At 40.5% G+C, this 22384-nt stretch overlaps 1 protein-coding gene across 1 annotated transcript in view; it reads right to left on the reverse strand.

Annotated features, from left to right (window-relative positions):
- TPH2 (tryptophan hydroxylase 2) overlaps nucleotides 1-22384 on the reverse strand; it is a 51270-nt gene that overhangs the window by 15970 nt on the left and 12916 nt on the right. The window contains exons 6-8 of the mRNA XM_063324010.1: nucleotides 20210-20406; nucleotides 18289-18424; nucleotides 12733-12859 (exon numbers count right to left, since the gene is read on the reverse strand). Coding sequence (XP_063180080.1) covers nucleotides 12733-12859; nucleotides 18289-18424; nucleotides 20210-20406 — 460 coding nt within the window. The remainder of the gene's footprint in view (nucleotides 1-12732; nucleotides 12860-18288; nucleotides 18425-20209; nucleotides 20407-22384) is intronic.

Genomic DNA, 22384 nt, shown 5'->3' on the forward strand with positions numbered 1-22384 from the left:
ACAATTCACTGGCTGCAAGCAAAGACTGTCTTTAGGGCTCTGCTGTTCCTGTTTGCCAGATCTTTGTCCTGCTACTCTTTCAAATGAGGAGTTTGTGTTAACAAAACGTATGAAAGCAAGAACAGTCCTGATTTTATACATTACACGGGCAAGGGCTGGCACCCCAGAAGCCCTCCCTTAGCACTGTGGCTTATGCTACAGCTTGGAGAGTATGACTCCTCTAGCAAACAGCCAGGGACTTGAACACTGACAGGTTGGCATGACCCAAGCAAGAGCAGAATCTGAAACAAATACACATACAAGAGATCATTTAGCTGTCCTTCACCTGACAGCATGCCCATTTTATGGGGAGCCATCAACCCTAGGACTGTTGTTCCAATTGTGAACTGCATTGCTTAGAAGAACACCCAGAGAACCGGCAAGAACAACTTCAGACACTTTTCCTCCTCTGGCATCCAGAGCCAGCATCTCTACAAAAGCCTAGCCCAGCCCTCAGGACCCATCTCCCACAGTTACCTGTAGACCTCAGCACTGGTCCAACATAGTTTTCCCCTTCTCTAAAAAGACCAACTTCCATTTCTCAGCAAGCACGCTAAGAAGGAGACTCAGAAGAGAATGCATGAAGTTGCAGCACTCCCTGAAATACCAAGAAAATCTCTTCAGGCTGGGCAGGCAGAGTCTGTCCTTTTTAACGTGATGCCACGCTCTAAGGAAACCGCATAAGGGGAAAACTGGCACTGGAGCCTCTTCCACTTATCTGGGAGAAGTTTTTGGTAGACTGGTAAGGTAAATCCACAGATTAACAAGAAGCAAAGGTGTAAGAACAAAACACAGTACAGGCAATCCTCATTTTATAAGCAGGGAGTTTACTGAATCACCGCCCTATGCCAGTCCACTGTCAGCATTAATTACCGCGGGTGGCAAGGCCTCTTTAATAACTATCCTTGGCCAGCCAAGAGACAGACCCCCAGCATCCTCCCTGACAGGCATTCCCCTGGGGAAGACACCAGATGCATGTGGTGCTTCTCATGATGCCATTCCCTGGAGCAGGCTGCGTCCCACCTAACTGCCAGGTCAATTACTGCATATGGCAACTGCACTGCAGGGAGCGATGCAGAAGAGTCACTGAGCCTCCCATGACATTTTAGCTGAGAAGGGTGTAAGGTTCTTCTGTACACAATCAGCAGCAAAAGTCCTAATATATCTGCTAATGAGGGTAAGTCCTATCTTCAGGAAGGGAGGCAGCCTCCTGGAGCTGGAAGGATCTCAGAACTTTTGCAAGCCCTGAAATTGTGAGGGCTGAAAGACACTGAAGAGACGGCAACAACTGGCCAGCTAAGTTTTTACATTCTTATTTCAAGGAACAAATGCACTATTTCTTCGCAGTCATATCCACTTCAAATTTATTTTTCAGGAGCAAAAAAAGGGTAGAACTAACTTCCAAAAACAACAGCACCCACAGGAATTTTCTAAACATTTAAAAAAGAAAATTAACTTCTTGCATCTCTTTACTGAAAATGGATTTAATAGCTGAGACTTGTTTTCAAACATCACAGTTTCCAACAGCAACACCACATTTAAACTCAATGTTCTTTTAATCACATAAATGCAAAGGGACTCCCAAAAGCTTTTGTGGCTCTTAATGCATTTGCTTAACCTGCCTTGCAAAAAAACGATAGTAGGCATCAACCCAGATTGTAAGTTCTATTCATGTCAAGCTGACAGACAGATCAAAGAGAAGTAGCTCAGGGAATTTTAAATATCTATTAATTTTGCTACTATAAATATATCCAAATGGAAGATGTTTTTCACAGCCCCAAACAAAACCTTTTGCAAGTACAGTTGAGCATCTCCTTGTAGCTCCCTGCTTTTCAGCAGCAAAGGCATGTAAAATGAATCTATCATAACTACAGAGTAGTCAACTGATTCACCATTGAGTTACCTGCCAGAAGTCTGTAAACACAAAGCAAATCCCATGAACACGTATCCAGTAAGGTGGAAAAAAGTTATACTGAGCAAAGTACCTGTGAGCAGAGAGATCACAGTTCTGCACTGTACCGAAGTCCAAGGAATTCACAGTGGTTGTGGTCTAGGAGTGACTTACCAAACGTGAAGATCACTCTGAAATCATAACTAGTGATCAGGGTCCCTCTGATATGCAAGTTTTCTGGGCACGAATAGGTCCTAAATTCATTGCTGATGTATAATATGGATCTGCTCATAAGCTAGTATGTTTATTCAAAGTTGAAAAATTAATCCTATAAAGGTGTTTACATTCTAGAAACGTATGTCTGGTTAAACTATAATTTTAGCCACTTTTATATAGTCAAACTGTTGTAATGGTAACAATTACAGGAAAATCCTTTAGAAAAAGAACAGTATGTTTTATGGGGAAAAAAGAATAATCTGAGAGTACCCACTCTTTCCAGCACATCCTGAAAAAGCTCAAATTGTTTTATCTAGCACTACTAGTAGACACTATCTTTGTCAATGCCACAATGATGATCTATAGAATGTTCTCTATAAGGTACAGAAAATACAAAACTTACAGATGCTAACTGAAAAAAGGTTATCTTGTCAAAACTAATGCTTTGTCTGCTGCAAAAGCAAAATCCCAAACCTAACAAACAGCTTGAGGAAGCGGAGGGGTTGTTCAAAGCATGCCTGAAACAGCACCATCACATTGATGTTCTATTGACCTTGCACTGCGACAGCTTCAGCCACAGCTGGAATCAAACCAAAAGAACCAAAATTAACAGATACGAGGCCCTTCAACAGGGCTCTCAGGTTTCCAAAATTGTCAATAAAGAAAAAAAAAACTTTATACAATAACCTAAGGCTGCCAGCCAGCTCTAAGAAGTAGCGAACAGCATTTGTTGCATACTCCACCACGTGAGTTTGGTTTGGACAGAGAAAGAGCCACAACTGCAAAATCACGTGTCTGGCAGAGTCAATTCTTTCCCTGCAGAAACCCATATTCCTAAACAACAGGTTTTGGCAAGTAAATGATTAACAATAATTTTACAGCAACAACTCCTACTTTCATTTACATGTGTACAACCCTATTGAGTTTTAGGAGACTGTATACATGGAAATTAAGGTAGTATTTAGCCCACAGGCCTAAACTCATTGAAAGCAATGGCAAGCCTCCCCTTGGCCTGCTGTGGTGTCAGAGTTGGACCTATAAATATATAATTAAGCTATACTTACAAAATCATTATGGTAGATCACCCAAAAATATCTCAATTAAAAATTTATGGGACCATATTCCATCCAGCACTTTGATGCCATCTGATAGAAAGATGACAACAGGCACGAGAACCACTTCCAAAGCTGCAGCATTAAGCAATTAAGCCCTAGGCATAGTTAGCTCTTTATGGATACCAGCCATATTTCATCTTACTTCCATACTTTTATCTGTGCATACAAAGAAAATACCCAGGAACATGATGGATGAGAGAATTAGACTGAACACATGCTGTACGTTCAGTTCTCGAGCCAGTATTTAAAACAATCCAGATTAGTGCACAGTTGTGAATATTAAGTTCGGGTCTTTTCAGCTCTGTACAATCAAGAATTTTAAGATTCTTTCCAGAAGATGGTATTTGGGTCATGCATAGTAGCTACATGTATGAATGTCCCTTCCGGAAGAAAAATTATTCACTAAAATACTCCAGACAATAAAAAGAGAAGTGCATGCTTTGAGGACTTACTTCAGTACACAGAACTGCTTTGGTTTCTGCCTGAAAGCCAAATCTCCTGGCTTTCTTCTCCAGATGGGCCCACCAACCCCCCAGAGGAGGGCCAGGTGTGCAGGCTCACGTCCGTGGTGGCACTGCGTGGCGCAGGAGGGTGCATGGGTCCCTGAGGGAGGGGAACCTGTAGGTGGCCCAGCCCGGCAGCACCGCAGGTCCCAGCCAGGCAACCGGGCAGCTGCGTTCAGGGAGCAGCTCCCAGGAGAACCCCACCTGCAGGCATGAAAACTTCTTTTGCACAGCACTCCTCAGCTGCTCTGACTCTGTAGAAAGCATGGATAAAGCCAACTCCTCCACCTGTGCACCCACAGCACGGACATCCCCTCGGCCCTAAGTGAGACCTAGGCATGGCTGAAATGAGTTGCCATGTGCTGAACTCCTTTACTTCCCCATACACCTGCGTGCAGCTGCCGGAGGATCTACACGTCTCATACAAATGACTCAAATAATTAACACTCTATGTTACAGAATCTTACAGATTTAAGTATGTAAACAAACACGACAGAAAAAACAAGGAGCATTATAAAATTTGCTTTGTTAGTTTGCTTCAACACCTATATTTTCCTCTGAGAATGCTTAACATAGTATGGGCCGTACTGTGGTACACAAATAAAGCTTTAGCAGCTTGAGACCCTTGCAGTTCTGGACTGTATATGAATGTATTTTACAAAGTGAGCTTCACATGTATGTGCTATAAGCAAAGAAAAGTAAGCATAGCAGTGTCAGTATGAATGATACCTACACAGAGCCTGGGATTATCTCTTTCCTTCAACATATCAGTGAAAGCACAGGGGCAGTCAGGAACAGCAGTAGCAATATATTCCAAACCTTTCCTCTACTGCTTTGTTCCACCTGTTTTCTTTATTTAAACCTTTATTCCTGTAACTTATGTGCTTTGTTTGTAGTTGCTACCCAAAATGCTTGTGCTGCTGTTGCTCACTGGAAGCTTATGCAGGGTCCTTTCTTTTGTCCCAGTTACATATGTTCTATAAATTACACTTTATGCCTTTTTGGTAATACATTTCCTACTCTAGGTCAAAAGAGAAAACAAATATGAAAAAAAAACCCTACCAAAATTCATAGACTCCTTCCATCTATTCCTCAACCCATCTCAACTGTATCCAACACCAAAATGGTAGATGCTTGCCATTTGCACACACTCCCAAACTCCACAAATTCTTCCTAAGCTCTTTTTTTGAGGCTCACTTTCATTACTGTTGCGGCAGAGCACGCGTTTAGAGTGTGAGCTATTGAACTACCAGCAAAGATTACTATTGCAGAATCTGCAATTTCTTAATGAAAATGAAGTTTCTTCTGAAAATAAACAAACGTAATTAGCAAGCCAGTGCTGTGTGAAATTTGCACCATTCTCTTGTTAACCTACATGTCAAAATGTATTACTCGTGTGCATGTAAATTTGCATTTGCAGTTCAGTAACCTCACAGATTATGATCTAACCACTTTTGGAAACATAATGCTACAAGAAATAAAAACAAATCCAGTGTCTGGCTGTAATTTGTTATTTTATTAGAGGCTTTTGCTTTAGTGCTTCTAACTGCTTAGGGCTTGATCTTCATAAACAACATCCTGTCTAAAAGAAGCTATATTATTTCTACAGCAAAATTTCTAATTCATTCCCTGCTCCCAATTAAGTCAAATTAGTTCTCTCTTGCATTCAGCTCCCCCATTACAGGGCTGAGCGCAAGCATACAAACATACAAGTATGTTATAGAACAACACTAGTTACTTGTGAGTGCCAAATTTTAACTGTTAGGGCAACTTGAGATCCTCCCAAGAAGCCGGTCACTGACCTGACCAACTGGGCACCCTCATAGTAACAGGTGAACCCTCCTTCACGTTCTTGAGTGACACAGTACAAAGCACAAAACGTTTCATTTCCTGATGTAACATGGCCTACGTTGACCTACTTGGCCCAAAAACTAGTTAAAGCAGGAGGTTTGTACTTTAAAAGGTTTTGCAAAGCATTATTTTATACCACTCTCTACAAACAAACAAACAAAAAAAACCAAACCAACCAAACAAACAGGCAACCACACCAAAATTCCAACTTCAGTAGTCCAGCTCCCCACCTTCACTGCAGTGGCTGACACACAGTTTCTCCATCATCTAAATTACTTCTCCCACTCCCTCACAGAATTTGCAGCAGCAGAATCGCCCCTTTGTACTTCCTGCTGATCAGAAACTGCGGGGACTCGTATCCTTGAACAGCAATGCTGGTTGACAAAAACGGATCCGCTGAATCCTCCTTCCCTCCTGCATGCAGCCCATTTCTCCTGTCCCTAAGCAGCAAACCCTGTCAGCTCTACAACATCAGGTCCTCTCTTCCTGCCATACAAAAGGCCCCCACTTCTATAGCAAGCACATCCCAAACTGGCTTAACTCCACAGTGCTGCTCTTCACCAAAACTCAGACTAGGGCTCGAATTGCTCATTTATCCCACTCCCCAGCCTGGTGATTGAGGTATCTTCTCTCTTTCTTTTCCAGTTCTAGCTGGAAAGGTGGAAAGGGTTCGGGGAAGGAATAACACGCTCAAAGTTACAGAGCATCTTCCACATGATGAATAACTGAACAAATGATTGCTCTTCAATCCAGAAAAGGAGACAACGAAGGGAGACAATGGAACAATTCTGTAAAGTCATGATGGCATAGTGGCATGATTCGATCGTTCTCTCTTCAAATACAAAAAAGCTAGTAGGAATCAGGTTAAAAACAACAGAAGACAACAGCTCACCGACAGTGAATAGCTGAGCCATAGAGCTCTTTGCCAAAGTTACTGCTTGTACTAAAAATTTACACATCTTCTAAGATAAACAGCTGTCTCTGGACAGAAATCCATTCAGAATAATTAAATACATAAAAAACACATTTGGCTCAAGAGTTCTCCAAGTTTCTGAATGGTCAGAAACTTGGAAAGCATTTGAAAAGAACCAGACGTGCTCATCCTGATCTTAAATGCCTCCTAAGCAGCTATTTATGACTGCACTTGGGCTCAAGGGACCAGCCATGTGGCCGGACCAGCACAGCAATTCTTCGAGGCCGAACACGGAAACAGACTCTCTCCAAACCCAGAACACAAAGGCCTCAACAAACCATCGCAATTCCTGCAGAAGACACTGAGCGTTTGCTCTCATTTTAGCAACAGAACTCTTCAAATTCTCCCTGCAGTAACTTCTCTGGACTGGTAGCTTATTTACATGTACTACAGAACCATTTGGTTTTGAGCTACAAAGCTAGTTACGTACCGCTACTGAGATTTCATTCTTGTACCATGAATCTCTGACGTGATGACCGTGAAAATGCACTGCAGGGGAACACTGCAGTATTCTAAAATAATAAATATTGATCCCTGGAATCTAGAAGGTTTTTTCCTCTTTAGCCCTGTTCTGTGATATATGTACTATCTTTTCTGCTTACCTATTTGATTACGCATACTGTAGGAAGGACTTGACATCAGCGCTTCATCTAGTTTATCAAAAAGTATTGCTGAAAGAAACCCTTAAAAAATGGAGACCACTACCTGTTATTAATTCCTGTAGAACATTACGCAGAGCAAACCCACAAATTAGGGCATGCTTTTAGAGTAGCAGTCAGTGAGCCCAGGGACACCTCACCAATCAAAGGAAAGTAATCCATGAGTAAGTTGTCCTTCTCTCCTGATTCAAACAGACCTGTATAACTTTGTAATAATTAAGAGAGGCACAAGGTTTCACCAGCTTTCTCATCTGCTACTTGTATAGGTTTCAAGTTTTGCACTTGGGCAATTTCCAAATACATCCACATATGGATTTTTTTGCCTGGTCAAAGTCAGGAACATAGCCCAGGCCATCTACTGATGAACAATACGGATCACAGTTATTTCCAGTGTCATGTTGTGTGGCAGGACAATGTCTGGCTATAGTGATCCATCATATCCGATTTCAGCTTTATAGCCCTAGCTTTTACCCTGGGAATCGGTTCATCTTCCCTAAGTGACACACATCCCAAACAAAAGTAATTTCATATGTCTCCTGTCAGTCCATCAGAATTTACTCAAGCAGTTTTTAAATCATATCCATGCACAGCTCTCCATGCTGCAGCTCCTTTATTCATTAACTACAGGCGTAGCTGGAAGAGACTCCTTTGCAAGAAACTCCATTATGTCACCACTGGACTTAGGGTACTTGCAGTGCTCACTCTTGGCATTCGTCACACAATCATGGCACACAATTAGGATACAGGAAAAAAACCGAGCAGAGATTTGAATGTTAAACGTCAATACACTCAGTGAATGCCACAGCTCTTGGGCTAAAATACCAGGTTTCAGTTGGCCAATACTTAATTATTTTTATACGTCAGAATATCTTCAGCAGGGGAGCTGATCACACCCTTACCACAGTGCTTAGTTCACTGTCTGTCATTTTGCAAATATAAATGAAAAACATTCCAGCAGTCTTGATTTTCCAGATGCACAGTGGGAATGTTCAGAATCTCAAATATTTTCGTAGTTTTCTTCTCAGCAGCATTTCTTCATTCATGGAGGAAAACAGTAATCCAGTTCACAAGCTGTACTTACGGCCTAGCACTATCAATAGCCCCTTTGGGAAATCTAATCTGTTGTTTGTGAAGATGAGAGACTGCAACAGCCTGCTCTGTCTAGTGAGACCACAAGGCTGTGTCTACCTGAAGTAACCAAATGCAACTCAAGTCTTTATCTGCAATGCTGCCGTTTCTTCCATCCTGGTTATCTCCTCAGCAAACATAAAGTGCAATTGTCCTGAATTATGTGGCAGTTGTTCAGCATGGGGGAAGAACTAGAATGAAGCCAACAAGACCAGATAACATAGATCCTGAAAGAACACAAGTAACTAAACTCACGTGAATTACCACTGACTTCTCCCAGAGAGGCTGTTCTGAATATTATTTTTACGCAAGCCTATATATCTAAGCTATTTTTTTTGTCATACATATACAGATAAATGAAAGTCAGCTTTAGAAACAAACCAGTGGCTTCAGTCATCATCCAAGCACGGTACAATGTTTAGATTCATAACAAGCCTGAAATGCATTTACAAGACCTCATCACGCACAATTCCTTGAAATCCAGAAGCAGGTCCCTATTGTGTTTTTCTGCATAAAGGCTAGCAAAAACAAGATAAATTCCTTGATTTCTACTGTCCCACAGTGTTAAAATACAAGAACAAATATCAAGAAAGATTAAAAGGTGACAATTTTACAGTTCTAGAGAATTGAAGCTTTAAACATAACTTCCAGTAAGAAACCACTGGGAGGGGAAAAAAAAAAACAAACCACAACTTAGTGTGACTAATTAGTCCCTAATGGTCAAATTCTTGAGCGGAAAGATTTGATGATAAACTGCATACAAACCATAAACACTCTGCTAAACTCCTCTTTTCTGAATCACCACCAGTTAATGTGTGCCCCTGAATTTTATATACACAAACACATCCTATACACACTGCATCACAAAGTGGCAACTTGAGCTGCGCTGAAACAACTCAGCAGGAGCTGGGAGTCATTTCTGCCATTAGCAAGAGAGACAGGATCCTGCTTATCAACTTGCAGCTTTACAAGACAGCAGCTCTCTGGCTCCCAAGTCCACAAATTACAAGGTAACACTGAAATGTAAACTGACGTCTATTTTTTTACAGTTTTCCTGACAAAACCTTACGTTATGTGCTGTTAAATGTGTTGTAAATGATATATTATACAAATTAGTTGAAACACCTCACGTCAAATCCTCCCTACAGCTTATAGTTTGATAGGTAAGCAGAAAAGACAGTCTTTGTTTATTTTTGTGCTATGTGAAAGTAGAAAGACCAGGCATGCTTGAAAAATCAACTCAAATGCATTTTTAGAAAGTCACACAGAGTAGCACAAGACATTAGGGATGATGATGATAATAATTAGCACCCAGACATGCATGGGCAATATTGTATTTCCTCAACTAGTAACCGCATTATACCACGCTACAAGCAAAAAAGCAGATTGTGCAAATATTTTGTTTTGTTTCAGTAATATACCTCTCAGTCAATTTTTTTTGTGTCTTCCCTCTTTCTTACTCCCTTTAAACATTGCAAAGGGAACTGCACCTCTCAAAAAAACACTGCAAAGACAGTTGCTTGGCTCTTTCAATATTCCACTTCTCAGGGTAAGAATGCTTAAGTTTAAAAAGGAGCAGAAGCCATTCCTTTCTCCAATCTGACTACCAGACTCAAACAGGAGGATGAAGGGAGCTCACATCCTTCCTCTTCAACCCTCTTACCCTGCAGCCATTCTTCCCCCTCCAGCTAGCTAGCACTAGGGCCTCTACAATGCTCTCTCATTTAATCCCTGCCCTCAGTGGGGCTGCACAGATGTGACTAATTGCAATTTAGCAAACACTTCTAGTCTGTCCAGGGACCAGGCTACAGCTTGCTCTACAACCATGGTGTCAGCTCTGCAGGGACAAAAACACAAGCAGGTTTCCTTTGCAGCTCAGGACTGATGGGGCACAAAGAGCAGTTCTATCAAGGCTGATATGTGGTGGCTTTTGAAAGCAGAACACAGTGAAAGATGACAAAATCACCTGTAATAATTCTTCCAATTCTGATCTGAATTCCTAAGAGGTGTTTTCCTCTCCTCTGAAAGCCATTGTCCTCCCCGGAATGGCTCAGCTGTTAATGTCACTATCTTTTGAAACAGGTCATGCTAATGGCAAGCTTGCTTTGGGCATAGTGCTTCAAGCTCATTAATATGCATGTTCTCTCTACATTCATTTCTCTCTTTCCTTTGAAGTTGCCTCGCTGGAACCTGCACTGCTTTTCTGTGTTAAGGCTCTTGGCTGGCATTTTTCAGCTCGCTGCAGTCTCTGGTTGTTCTCTAGGATGGAAATGGGACCGAATGTTGCAAAAGGCAATTAATAGCACCTCAGGTGACATTTGGTGCTCAGCTGAATGAATTTCTTGGCCTCCTCACCCTCACTGCTGAGAGACGTTCTTTCTACTTGCTCTCAAGTCAACTGTTTACATTTCAAATTTTAGGGCAAGTAAAATCTCTGTATTTGTCAAGCACCTACCCCAGGGGAGTACAGCCCCTCATTGTGCTTCTATGAAAAATAACACCACCTGGGTTGCCTTCACTTTCTCTCTAAATGTCTCTTCCACCTGAAAGAGCTATTTCCAGCATGGGAGGAGAAATCAACTTTGACTCAGATATCAACTCCTCAGTGTGATAAGGGAAAGCAATTCAGCTGTCTTCTTTTATTTTTGGCTTTGTGATTCAGGAGCAGCTCATTGTTCAGATGACGCAGTCAGCCATAACTGGGAACTAGTGTGAGGGGGAGGAGTAAAAGCATTTAAGTAATATTTAGAGGTCACTTTATATTAATCTCTCCCCAGACAGACCAGTCCCAGCATTGTCCTCTGCAACAAGCCCATGTCATCCAAGTTTATTCTGGGGTGAAAGACTTGGACATACTGTTTTCCTCAAAGTACCTACAGGGACAGCCACTTAACTAGTTTCTCTTGATGCTGCAGGTTGTGGCAAGGTAGATCTGCTTCCTATTAAGTCCCTTTCTTGCAAATGTGCAGACACACAACTTTCGTGATTCTTCCATACAAACAACAGTTTCTTCTCAGTAGACACCCATTAGAAAACCCAGGAACACCCTGAAGCATGTGAGACGAACTGGCCATAAGCAAGACATCAAGCCTGTCTAACTAAGAAGTAAGGCCTATTTGATTAAATACATTTGGTGGCCGCTTCCGGAGGAGTCTGGGAGAAAAAGCTAACAAATGGGTACAAACTCCTTTTTCAGCAGATGGGACTCTAAGCCACTGCATCAAAATTATTACAGTTAATTGAACTTGGTTTGAATCTGCCTTCAACACTGTGTCCAAATTATTTCCAACCCTTTATATCCCAACTGCGCTTCTCATGTAGAGAAGCAGTAGTATGCTGCATAAGATTTAAAGTAACCAATTCTTTTGCTGGTTGTCATGGAGGTTTTAATGAGATAAAACATTTAAATATGGAGTTGTTTTTTTAATACAATATAGTTCATTAAATTATTTGCAGCATTAGTTTTAACAGGATCCACAAAAGGAAGCATACAGTAAGTTAAAGCAACTGAACAGAGCCAGTGGCATAGACCGGGGTCACCAAAGGGCTGTATACGAGTTATTTGGAAACGGCAATATAGCAGGGCTGACAGGTGGGCAGGAGCTCAAAGTCCTGGCAACCTGACAGGGGTCTTCAGTGCAACCTGAGGGTCCCTCACACGAGGGCCAAGAAGGCTCCAGTTGGGTGGTCAGTAGTATCTAACATCTCTAACATGTAGCCCCTTTCAGTTCACACTGTCTACTGGCACGCGCCTCATTTGATGCAGCATAAAATCCATCTCACAGCCACTGGCTGAGGGACTTGACCTAGGCCTAGATCTACTGCTGCGCAGCCTTGCCTTAGTAGCTACATATTCTCCAACAGGAGCAGTAGCAAGGATGCAACATCATCTCAAAATCCATCACACGCCACAACACAGTGAACAGCTGCAAAATAGAAGAGGGAGTACAGAAATAGCAGTGCTAAGAGCTGAAGTGGCCATCTGTGGAAAAGCTAACAGTGTAGAGCTGAGAGCACACACCAAAATGTTGGATTTTTGGGTTTTGGTTGGGTTTTTTTTCAAAATTACCTTGCTTACTTGTTTTCAGCACCTTAAAGTAGACAAAATCTATTTCAGCTAGCCCTGAAAATTGGTGGTTATTGCACATAAAAAGTAAAACTGAATCCCTGAAGACTAGTGTGTTCAGCTTTACTCTTATTAAAAACAACGGAAAAATACCTAAAGCTCTGTGATTGTCACATCATAGTCATCTGCAACCTGAAAATGCAGTCAGCTGTAATAAGACAATGCACATCACTTCGTCAACCAAAGAGGAGGACAGATAATAGAACATGCCACAAAAAGATTTTGACTCACAGTGGCTAATTTCTGAACATCTTCATCAGATGCTCCCAGTGAAGCAAGTCCTATCTCTTGTGAAAACTGCGCAAACTTGGGATCAGCAAGTAGAGGCACGTGTCCCAAGAGTTCATGGCACGTATCCCTAAGGGAATGAAAATGAAAAGAGAGTCATTACAGAAATTAATTCCATAATCATTCCATAATTACTTTAATATAAGCCGTTTTACATGTGTCTGACCTCTGCCTTAAAAGTTTTACCATGAAATTTCAGGGTTTTTTTACAAAACAGTTTTTCTTCGCTATGTACGGTGCTGTAGAAATATCCAGGTTTGTTTCTATTAAATGGATTGTATCTCATTTAGCCCCACTTATTCCATGATTTCTCCAGCATTTCCAGATTGAGTGGGAGGGCCTGATCACTGCTGTCTTCCAGGCTTGGTGCCATGAAGACTGAACTGCCCAAAGAAAAAACACGTCTCACAAGTACAGTTTTCAGCATTTCTCTCCACATGAATCAAGTTCAAAATCCAACACGTTCCCTCTTCCTCCTCTCTATTCCCCTTTCTGCACCTGGGTGCAGCTCCACAACCAAACATTTTCCATTTGCCACTAGACATTCAGGGCAATATTTACAGAGGTTTCTGCGTGTTTAATTTCTCATTTAGTCCTGACTTCCTACTGCAATTACCGAGTACTTTTGTTACACGGTCCACTTTTCACCAAATACATTTCAGAAAAAAGCAGAGAACCCGAATCATTTTAGAAAGAACTACTGTCCACACCTGTAAGTGCATTAGTCGCAACAAAGTGCAGGTGTAAGTGTACAAAAAACCGCTAACCAACCTAACGAAAGTGCACATGCATCATCTACAAAAGCTCTCAAACAATTCTGAAAGTTTTGGTGCATTTGTTCACAGAAAATAATGGACTTGGTAGTAAAGCTCACTTTAAAAAATCGGATCTGACATTTCCTTTGCTTTTGTCTCTTCAAAGACATTTCTCTCTTTTTTTTTTTTTTCCTAAGCTGTAAACAAATGTTTTAAAGGCAGGGAAAAAACATCAAGTTTTCTGCCTTCTATCCAAAATCATCCAATTTGTCTTTTATAAACTATTTTTGTTCGAAAAGACACAGAACCTGACACTTCAGATAAATCATGAACAGAAAAACAACCCTCTATATAATTTAAAGTCTCCTTACTCAGTACTCTTCACCAAGAAGTCTGTGCCAAATGTGTCTAGGTAGATAGTGGTAGTTTCTGAATGCATGCAAATGAAAATTAGCATTTTTGGTATTCCTAGTTTGCCTCACCAAAAGCTTATCAAATATCATTCCAGTATTGGAGGGTTACATACAAGTCTCTCTTTTCAGCCCAGATGGACTCACTGATAGACGCTTACGAACATTTGTTCACTTTTTGGTGAGACAAGCACTGCTCTGAAGTTTTCTGTGGCAAGTTTGAGCCAACCTCATATATGAGTAATTGACCCAACAGTACAGAGAAATTACCAAATCTCATTTCTCTTCCTTCCTAGACATAGAGATTTCCCAAAGAAGCAAGGGAAGTAAACAGATACTCTTGTGCCTGATGTGATAAAACGAACATGGTCTATGGACACTGACTGGAGATTCAGTTGTAGTAATATCGGCTGAGTTCTCAAATTTACTGTGCACCAATATTTTTAGTCAAAACCCATAAAACATGTTTGATACGTACAGCTGGTTAGGAACAATATCAGACATCATACTTGCATAAGGAAAATGGTTTGCATTTGTTTTCCACTGCCTGGTAAAGCTTGTGCTTCCTCCTGAAAGTCAGATCTTTCCTCCCATGTTTCTACATCATTGCATATCCTTTCAGAGCCTGGGAAATTCCCAGTTTCTTCAAAAGCAGATGACTTTTTTCTTTTATGATCTCCGGACCCTTTTGTTGATGCTCCGAGTAAGTCTTGCAAGATGATCAAAGTTCCCTACCACAAGACCCATAGCTTAGATATTACTTCATTCCTCAGTGGAGCTCAGACTTGGCTGGCTCTGCATGGTATCCATCTCTTTGTTCAGGAGATGGCTTGAATCACTTGAGTGGGTAAACATCAAAGGTTAATGACCCTTCTTTTTTTATTCAGTTCCAGTCACAATTTCTTGTGTCATCTCCTGAAAGGTTTAGATGTATTGCTAACAACACAAGGGACATCAGGGAAATGGAGTTTGTAATCTGATAGATACACCCAGAGAATTCTCAGTACCAAACAACTCACTGGAGGAACCTGACTCCTCTAACCATCACCTTCCAACACAGAAATGAGCCACAAAGCCCATTCTCTGGAAGCCCAGACCTTTAACTCCACTTTCCATCCTCACTAGAGAAATCAACACTGCTTGCTGAGCACTTCACCTATACTACACTGCATCAGTCCAGATATATTGAAGGTAACTTCGTATCAGTAGTTCAAATAATGAGAGCAAAGAAGATGTAGCGGGACTGGCTTCAAGTTCCTGGCTTCAGGTAAGCAATCTTGCCACCAGGTGGACTTCTACAGCAGCACCACCACTATTAGTAGCTGAGCGAGTGTCTACACCTGTATTTTCCTGTGCTGAAGTAACAACTCTCAGAAACAAATAAGTGAAGACATGTTGTTTCTAGTTCTGCATTGGGACACAGGCACTTTGTGTCACTTCCATCCTTGCAGACAAAATGAGCACAGACAAAGCCTAGCCCCATTAACTTGTCTCTCCTTGCAAGGGGAGGAGGATGAGGAGGCAGAAGCTATTTCTGTCATGCCTTTAGCTTGTAGATTTTTCCATTAAAACTATGCAAAGTAGTATTTTGAACACAGAGTTACAAAGAGGGGAGCTTAAAACAAAAAAAATATGAACAAAAAAAAATATTTCAAATCTTCCAACCAGAACCATGATCCAGCATTTGGAATTGTCATTGGAGTCTCTTAGATTTCCCTGACAGTCTGGCCCTTTGTAGATAGTCTAAACAATATAATTCTTCGCTTAACTACCAAGGCTTGATTCTTTTGTTTTATTTTATTCAGAAAATAATTAAGTTCCTTTAATTTATTCACACATATAGCTCAGAGAAAATAAGATTTTTGTAATGCACTTTTCACAGCAAAAGATTTTTCTTGGAGTAAATTAGTTAGCAGAGTGGAGGAAATCTATATAGCTCTGCAAAAGTAGTAGAAACATAATGAAACTCAGGAAGAAATGTTTTAAAATGCATATAGTAGTGATACAGATCAGACCAAATGAACTCTCTAATTTGTATCTAGCTCTATAGCCCGGGTGTTAAATCTGATGGAAAGCCCACTGAAGTCAAAGGGAGTCTTTTTACCAGGTTTATATCATTGAAATGCAACATTCAGCAAGCCAGGGACCCGCAGCAAACCTCATTATGGCCCCATATATCAACCAGCAGATCTCAGGGCATTGCAGCTGCTGGGGAAGATGAAGAGCTGTCCCCGCTCAACTCAGTTTAGTTATGCTGCCGATTACAAAAAAGCCAGGATTTGACTCTGCATTTCTGATAGCACTTACTATCTGCTCTATCTTATGAAAAAATTTAAACACATTTTTAAAGGTATTTTCAAAATTTTCCTTTGGAATACCTGATGGTACAGATTATTTACTTTATGTGGTTTCTGGACACGCAGGTCTGCAGGAAGAGAGTAACATTATTAGAAAATGACAACTTAAATTCCTCTGTTAGTCATATTTAGAGCTGTTAAGACTATAACCTGGATTTTTAAGTTCAGCCCAAATAAGGGATAAAAATCTTCCTTCTAATTGAACTAGTATTACTACATAGTGACTTTCCAGACACAATGACCAGAAAGGTTACAAAAAAGTAGCTGCTGTTACTACTAAGGATCAGCTATAATACACTGCATAATTCTGAATGTATACAGCATCCTGAAAACTATAGGGGTCTCAAATACCCAAATCAACGAACCAGAGAACATCAGCAAAAACATACACTTGTTTCCTGGAAGATATTCCTTCCTTTGTTCCTGTTGGAGTTATGTACCTAAATCCCCTATCAACAGATGAAAATGTTCTCCGAGTTTGTATTAAGGTAATAAATGCCATTATTCTTTTACGAAGCACTGGCAGGTGCTGCAATCTGAGACATTGGCTTCCCACAGGAGAGGAAATCATTGGTGCAAAACCTGGCACTTCCTAAGTATAATTTCTTTTTTTGAAATATCTACAGATATTTTTAGACAGACCAGAAGAGGTCCGGCATCATATATTCAAGCCCTTCTTTCAGGATTTTACATTGTAGCAATTTGCCTACAAATTTAAGAGATTAAAGTTTTAATTACAGAGGTTACAGAAGTGAGTGAATTCCTTCAGGGATTACCTCTTCTTTCCCAATAAAAACCTGCACACAAAACTAGCCTGATAGCATTTTTAGCAAATACTTTGCCCGGTTCACGTGCTGAGGAAGTGTAAGTAGATATGTGTATAACAGCACCACCTGGTGACTCCTGCCAGAAAAATGTTGGAGCATTTGTAGGGACAGCTTACTATGCGGTTCCATTAATGCTTTTATATCCAAAAATACTATTCCATGGTTTCAGCAGTCTATTCATGAAATCAAAGTTAGGCACGGTTCCAAGTGTTTATAGGACTGGAGCTGAATATACATATGTGAAACCTTTGTGTAAATTTTGTCAAAAATAAAATACACCAAAATAGGACAAGCTGCATAAACAGTTACAATTTGATGCTAACCATCTGATGACTGATGCACTGCAACGTCATTCCTGTGGTTACAACATCAGTGGATGCCTTTGGTGAAACTACCTCCATATTATCTGACCGACATGTATTGTTCTGTTATTACTGCACAGACCACACCATACGTAATACAAGACAACAACTGCAATCACTTCCATCTTTTTTTTTTCCCCCACTTTTCATCAAGAGACCAAATGCCAAAATATTTCATCCAAACTTACAATATTCTGTTTTGGAAAAGCTGCAATGCTGTCCCATGAAAGTCATAATTAAAGTGTCTCATTTCTACCATGTTCCCTGTAACAGGCTTCGTATCTAGTATCTTCTCTGCGTGAGAGAACAGTAGCTCGTGACTTGCTTACATTGCGTTACAGGAGAGAAATTAAGTTCAGCTGTGGAGTGTGGCCCAAAAAACATAAATGAGGACACAAGACAACCCATTTATAATTCTGAAAACAATTTCTTTCAAGAAATTCAGGGCCTTTTTTTCCAACTTCTTTCTTTAGTTGTCCACAAGAAAATAAAATTTTAGATACTTTTTCAAACTGTTTAGTCAAAAACTCCATTCTCCACTGAAAAATAATCTAGATAGAATTTTTTGACCCACCATATAAATAACCTAGTTATTTAAGTAAAAGTCCAAAAGAAGCCTTTGAATTAAATTCTAGCTCACCAATGTGAAGGGGTTTGTCATCAATGGTGTAACTAGATTTCTACCTTTGTGAGAAGGTTCCTCTTTTCAATCTTGGCAAATTCAATTACGTCGTTTAAGAATCCAGTGATCATATTTTTTCAGCACTAAAGCAAATGTAGCAACTTACGGTTCTGGTGTGTAGAGAGGATCTGAACCATGTCGTATGTACTGAGTACAGTGAAAAACTCTATATGCTAAGCCAGCTAAAAAATCTCGGGGAGAGAGGTATCCAGCAACTGGTCTCACTGTGAAGCCAGACCTTTCTGAAAGTGAAGGAGATCATAAAAGACCATCTTAGATATCCGTGTATCCATTTCTGAGGACAGGTAATGATCTATAACTAATTATTCTACCAGAAGCATGACACAGAGAAGATCTTGGTTGAAGATAACCACACATCTTTTTCACCTAGTATGTACAAGAACTATCTTGTATTGCTAGCATATGTTTAATGAAAGCAGCTTGAGGTATTTCAAAGTTTAATACCTTTGTCTAGAAAAGATGGTAAGGGACCATAAGAGACGTTCTCAAATCACCACATACCTCATTTTCATGTCTAGTACCATACAGAGAGAAGTTTCCAAAACAGAAGATGACTTCTGTAAAATACGTGAAAATCTAACAGAACAGAACAGGATAAAATCAAATCTTCCCTTATTTTTACAGATAAAATACTGTTTGTGACAGTAAGATACCAACTTTCACAGCTGAGGTCCTCATTTATTTAACAAAGTGTTCCTTTGTCAGATTAGTCCCCCAGTGGGGAATTATTTCAGACTCAGTGACTTTGAAAAGGACATTTCTCTCCCAAATTAATTCGTTACTCTTTCCAAGTGTTTACAGGAGAACGTTCGATGTTTTTCCTCAACAGACACTACTATTGTTGTATTTAGTCTGAAAACATATTTCTGAAAGAAGTGTGAAGTTTTGAGTTTCTAGTTAGGGAGAAAGAACCTGTACACTTTGGCAGCATTCCTTAGAGACCATAACACAATAGATGAGAGACCATAAAGGACACAACCAAGTGCAGAGTGATGAGTCAGTTATTAGTAAATGCATGTGTTTCACAAACAAGCATTACAGATGAAGCAGGGACCGGAGAAAGTAAGCCTTTCATTACAAATTTTGTATTTCTTAGTTAATAATTTTCCATGCACATTTGGGACAAAACACTTTGCTATTTTTTCTCATAACACTTAACAGCACAGAACATTTTTGTCCAAACAACTGCCTTCATAATATTTTAGTTTCTGAGCTCCAGAAGTTCCTGAGCAAGAGGATTAAGGAACAATATGAAGGGACCCCTGAGGAGAAGAGAAAATCTTAACTGAACTCTTCGGCACCTTTTCCTCTAGAGTTAAAAACTGCAGGGTCACGTCTGCCACTTCTCCATCCATACGGGATACATTTCCATTACAGATGAAAAAGAAGGGTATTTTCAAACTTAAATATGTAATATCCTGACCCCTTGAAAAATAACACGAAAGAGAAGTACCAGATTACCTGTGGAGTCCCATTGAGTTTTTTCAACATACAAATATAATGACTAACTTCATGAGGTCTTGGGCACCCAGGAAAGCCTCATATTCACCCGGCTGTACAACAATGTGCCAAACCTGCAGTCCTCTTTAAATTCTGTTATCTTGGCATTTTATTCCCTCTTTTACCTGCCTGGATATTTGGGGGGATGCCCACTGCGGTTATCAGAACACCCACCCTGTGGCAATGAAAAGAGCAGAGATAACTCTGCTCTTTCTTTTCGTTGTACTGAAGGACTTTTCTCCCTGTGCAAGATAACATCATGTGATACGTGTTCAGCTGTTTAATTCCTCTCAGCTTCATACCTGCAGGTACATACATACAACTGTCTTGACTCAACAAACTCTCTGCCATGGACAATGTCAAAAATAGAATGATACTTCAAACTAAACCAAAATCCACTGACGAAGCTGGGAGTCTTTTCATTCAATGTGCTTTGTATTTCGTACTAACAGCAAAGAGTGTTTTCATGAAACCGTATCTATTGACAAACCAAATACAAATCTTACCTTTAAGAAAAATAGAAACATCTTCCAGCTGAGGCACATTATCCTCCCTGTATCCACAGTACTTGGTCAGCAGAGGAAAGTTTTTTAAATATTCACGACAAGCATGGGTGGGATAGAGTTTACTGAGTTCCCTAAATACCACCCCCCATGTTTTAATTTCTTCAGCTGTGTACTCCACTCTGGGAATGGGCTGACCACTGTAAAAAATAAAATAATGCAAAATACATTTGAATACAACCCGATGATAGACCAATTGTGGATGGCAAAATTTCAGTGAAAAGTGTTATTTAAATAAATAAAGGCAGACAGAGACTAACAAATCTATTAAAAACTATTTTTAAATGACAGGTAGATGCTTTTTTCTTAGAATGACTTCTTGATATTATGTTGTAAATATTACATTCATTTCTTAAGAACTGTATTTCTTATTAAGCAATGAGATTATTTCTTAATCTTTGTACCTATCATAGTAGAAAGAAGGATTTCTTATATGTCATGTTTTTATACCAGAGTAATATTTCTTTGTTTACTGACACTGATGCCTTTGCAAGTGGTTACCTGAAGATCTTATTCAGTCTAACTTGTATATTCAGTAAGACCACCAGCAGACTGCATGCTTTATGCCTTCTTAAATATACATAATGTTCACATAGTATCATTGCCTAGCATTTTACGAAATGAAGATTAGGCAATTACACAGATGTTTAGAAATGTGTAGATTCAATCAAAATACATATATATATTGTTTAGATTGTCGTTTACATGTGTAGGTGCATTTGGAAACCCAAATACATGCAAGACTACATCACGAGGAAGCTCACCTCAGAGCCAACAGCTTAGCCAAGGTGAAACTAAGCTTCTAAATACATCTCTCTCCTTTTTTTTTTTTCCTTCTGTACCATTTTTCTGCCTCCTCCCCCTTATACAGATATACAGAAATTGCAAAGCAGGAGCCTCCCAGGGTACCTGCTAATCTGTCTCCAACTTCCAAGATTTGCCTTGAGTCATTACAGCTAATTCAAAACTGACTGACAGCGTGAAGGGTATGAAGGGCTCCTTGCAATTTGCACTGCTTTGTGTTTAGCTGTAAAGAATTTCACATACTATGGTCACGGGCCACCATTACACACTATGAATTCCCCCTAGAACCTTTATAATCTCTCCCTGGATTTAATGTTCACAATCTATAGTATGTAATCTGTGCAATCTGCCTTCTCCTCAGGTATACTCTTTTCCTGCCCTGTAACGAAGTACAGATTAGCCCCGGGATTCACAGGATCCCCTTCCACCCCATCAGTCCCTATCTCCCACTCCCCTGCCACAGGGCTGGCAACTCCCAGCCCAGTGCTGCAGCTTCCCCAGTGTCCCAGACAGCAGCTGAACAGGCGGATCGGGCACGGGGGATCTTACCGCACCAGAACTGCAGCACTGGGGTTTTGCTGGGGGTTGGTTCTCTATCTCGACTGTCATTGGGTTCATAATCCTGCCTCTACCCTATGAGGTAAGGAATGAGCCCTCATGTCACGTGTGATTGCTATTATGCAGTTCCTGCACGCACAGGAGCATCCACCCTACACGCACTGTGGTCATCCCCTCATCTTTATTGAAAACTTACTATTTAAACCCCTTGCCTTCCACTGTATCAAAGTATTTTGACCCACGGCAGTTACCTATCAGTCAAAGGCCACTTTGTGTGAGGTAGTCATACTTGTTAAGGACTCATCGGACATCCACTACATCCACTAGTTCCCCTTCAGCCATTCTCTTGCAGATATGACAAGAATTGCAACATATTTAGTGAAGCAATTCTCATCGATGGAAGCTACATTAGGTTCATGCCCATTCTGCTGCAGGAGTCGGTCCTTCAGGCCGAGCATCTGTCTTCACCATTACACTTTTACCTGCCTTAAGCTGCCTGCCAGCTCATGGAAAGCACAACACGGCTATTCTAAATTGTACCGTACATGACAGATACAAGCAGGCTGCTACTCCATCCACCTGGGGCTGCCACAATACTGTGCAGCAGCCTCCTCCTTCTTCCTCAGACCTGACCTCTACTACGGGTACTGCCAGTACCGGGTCAGCACTGGCCCAGCAAAGCCAAAGAAATCTGTGCATCAGTGGAAAAACTCGGGTTTCTGTTTCACCCGTCACTAGAGAGGTATAAACACAATC

This window comes from Chroicocephalus ridibundus, chromosome 1, assembly GCF_963924245.1.
Source record: "Chroicocephalus ridibundus chromosome 1, bChrRid1.1, whole genome shotgun sequence".
NCBI classification, from domain to species: domain Eukaryota; kingdom Metazoa; phylum Chordata; class Aves; order Charadriiformes; family Laridae; genus Chroicocephalus; species Chroicocephalus ridibundus.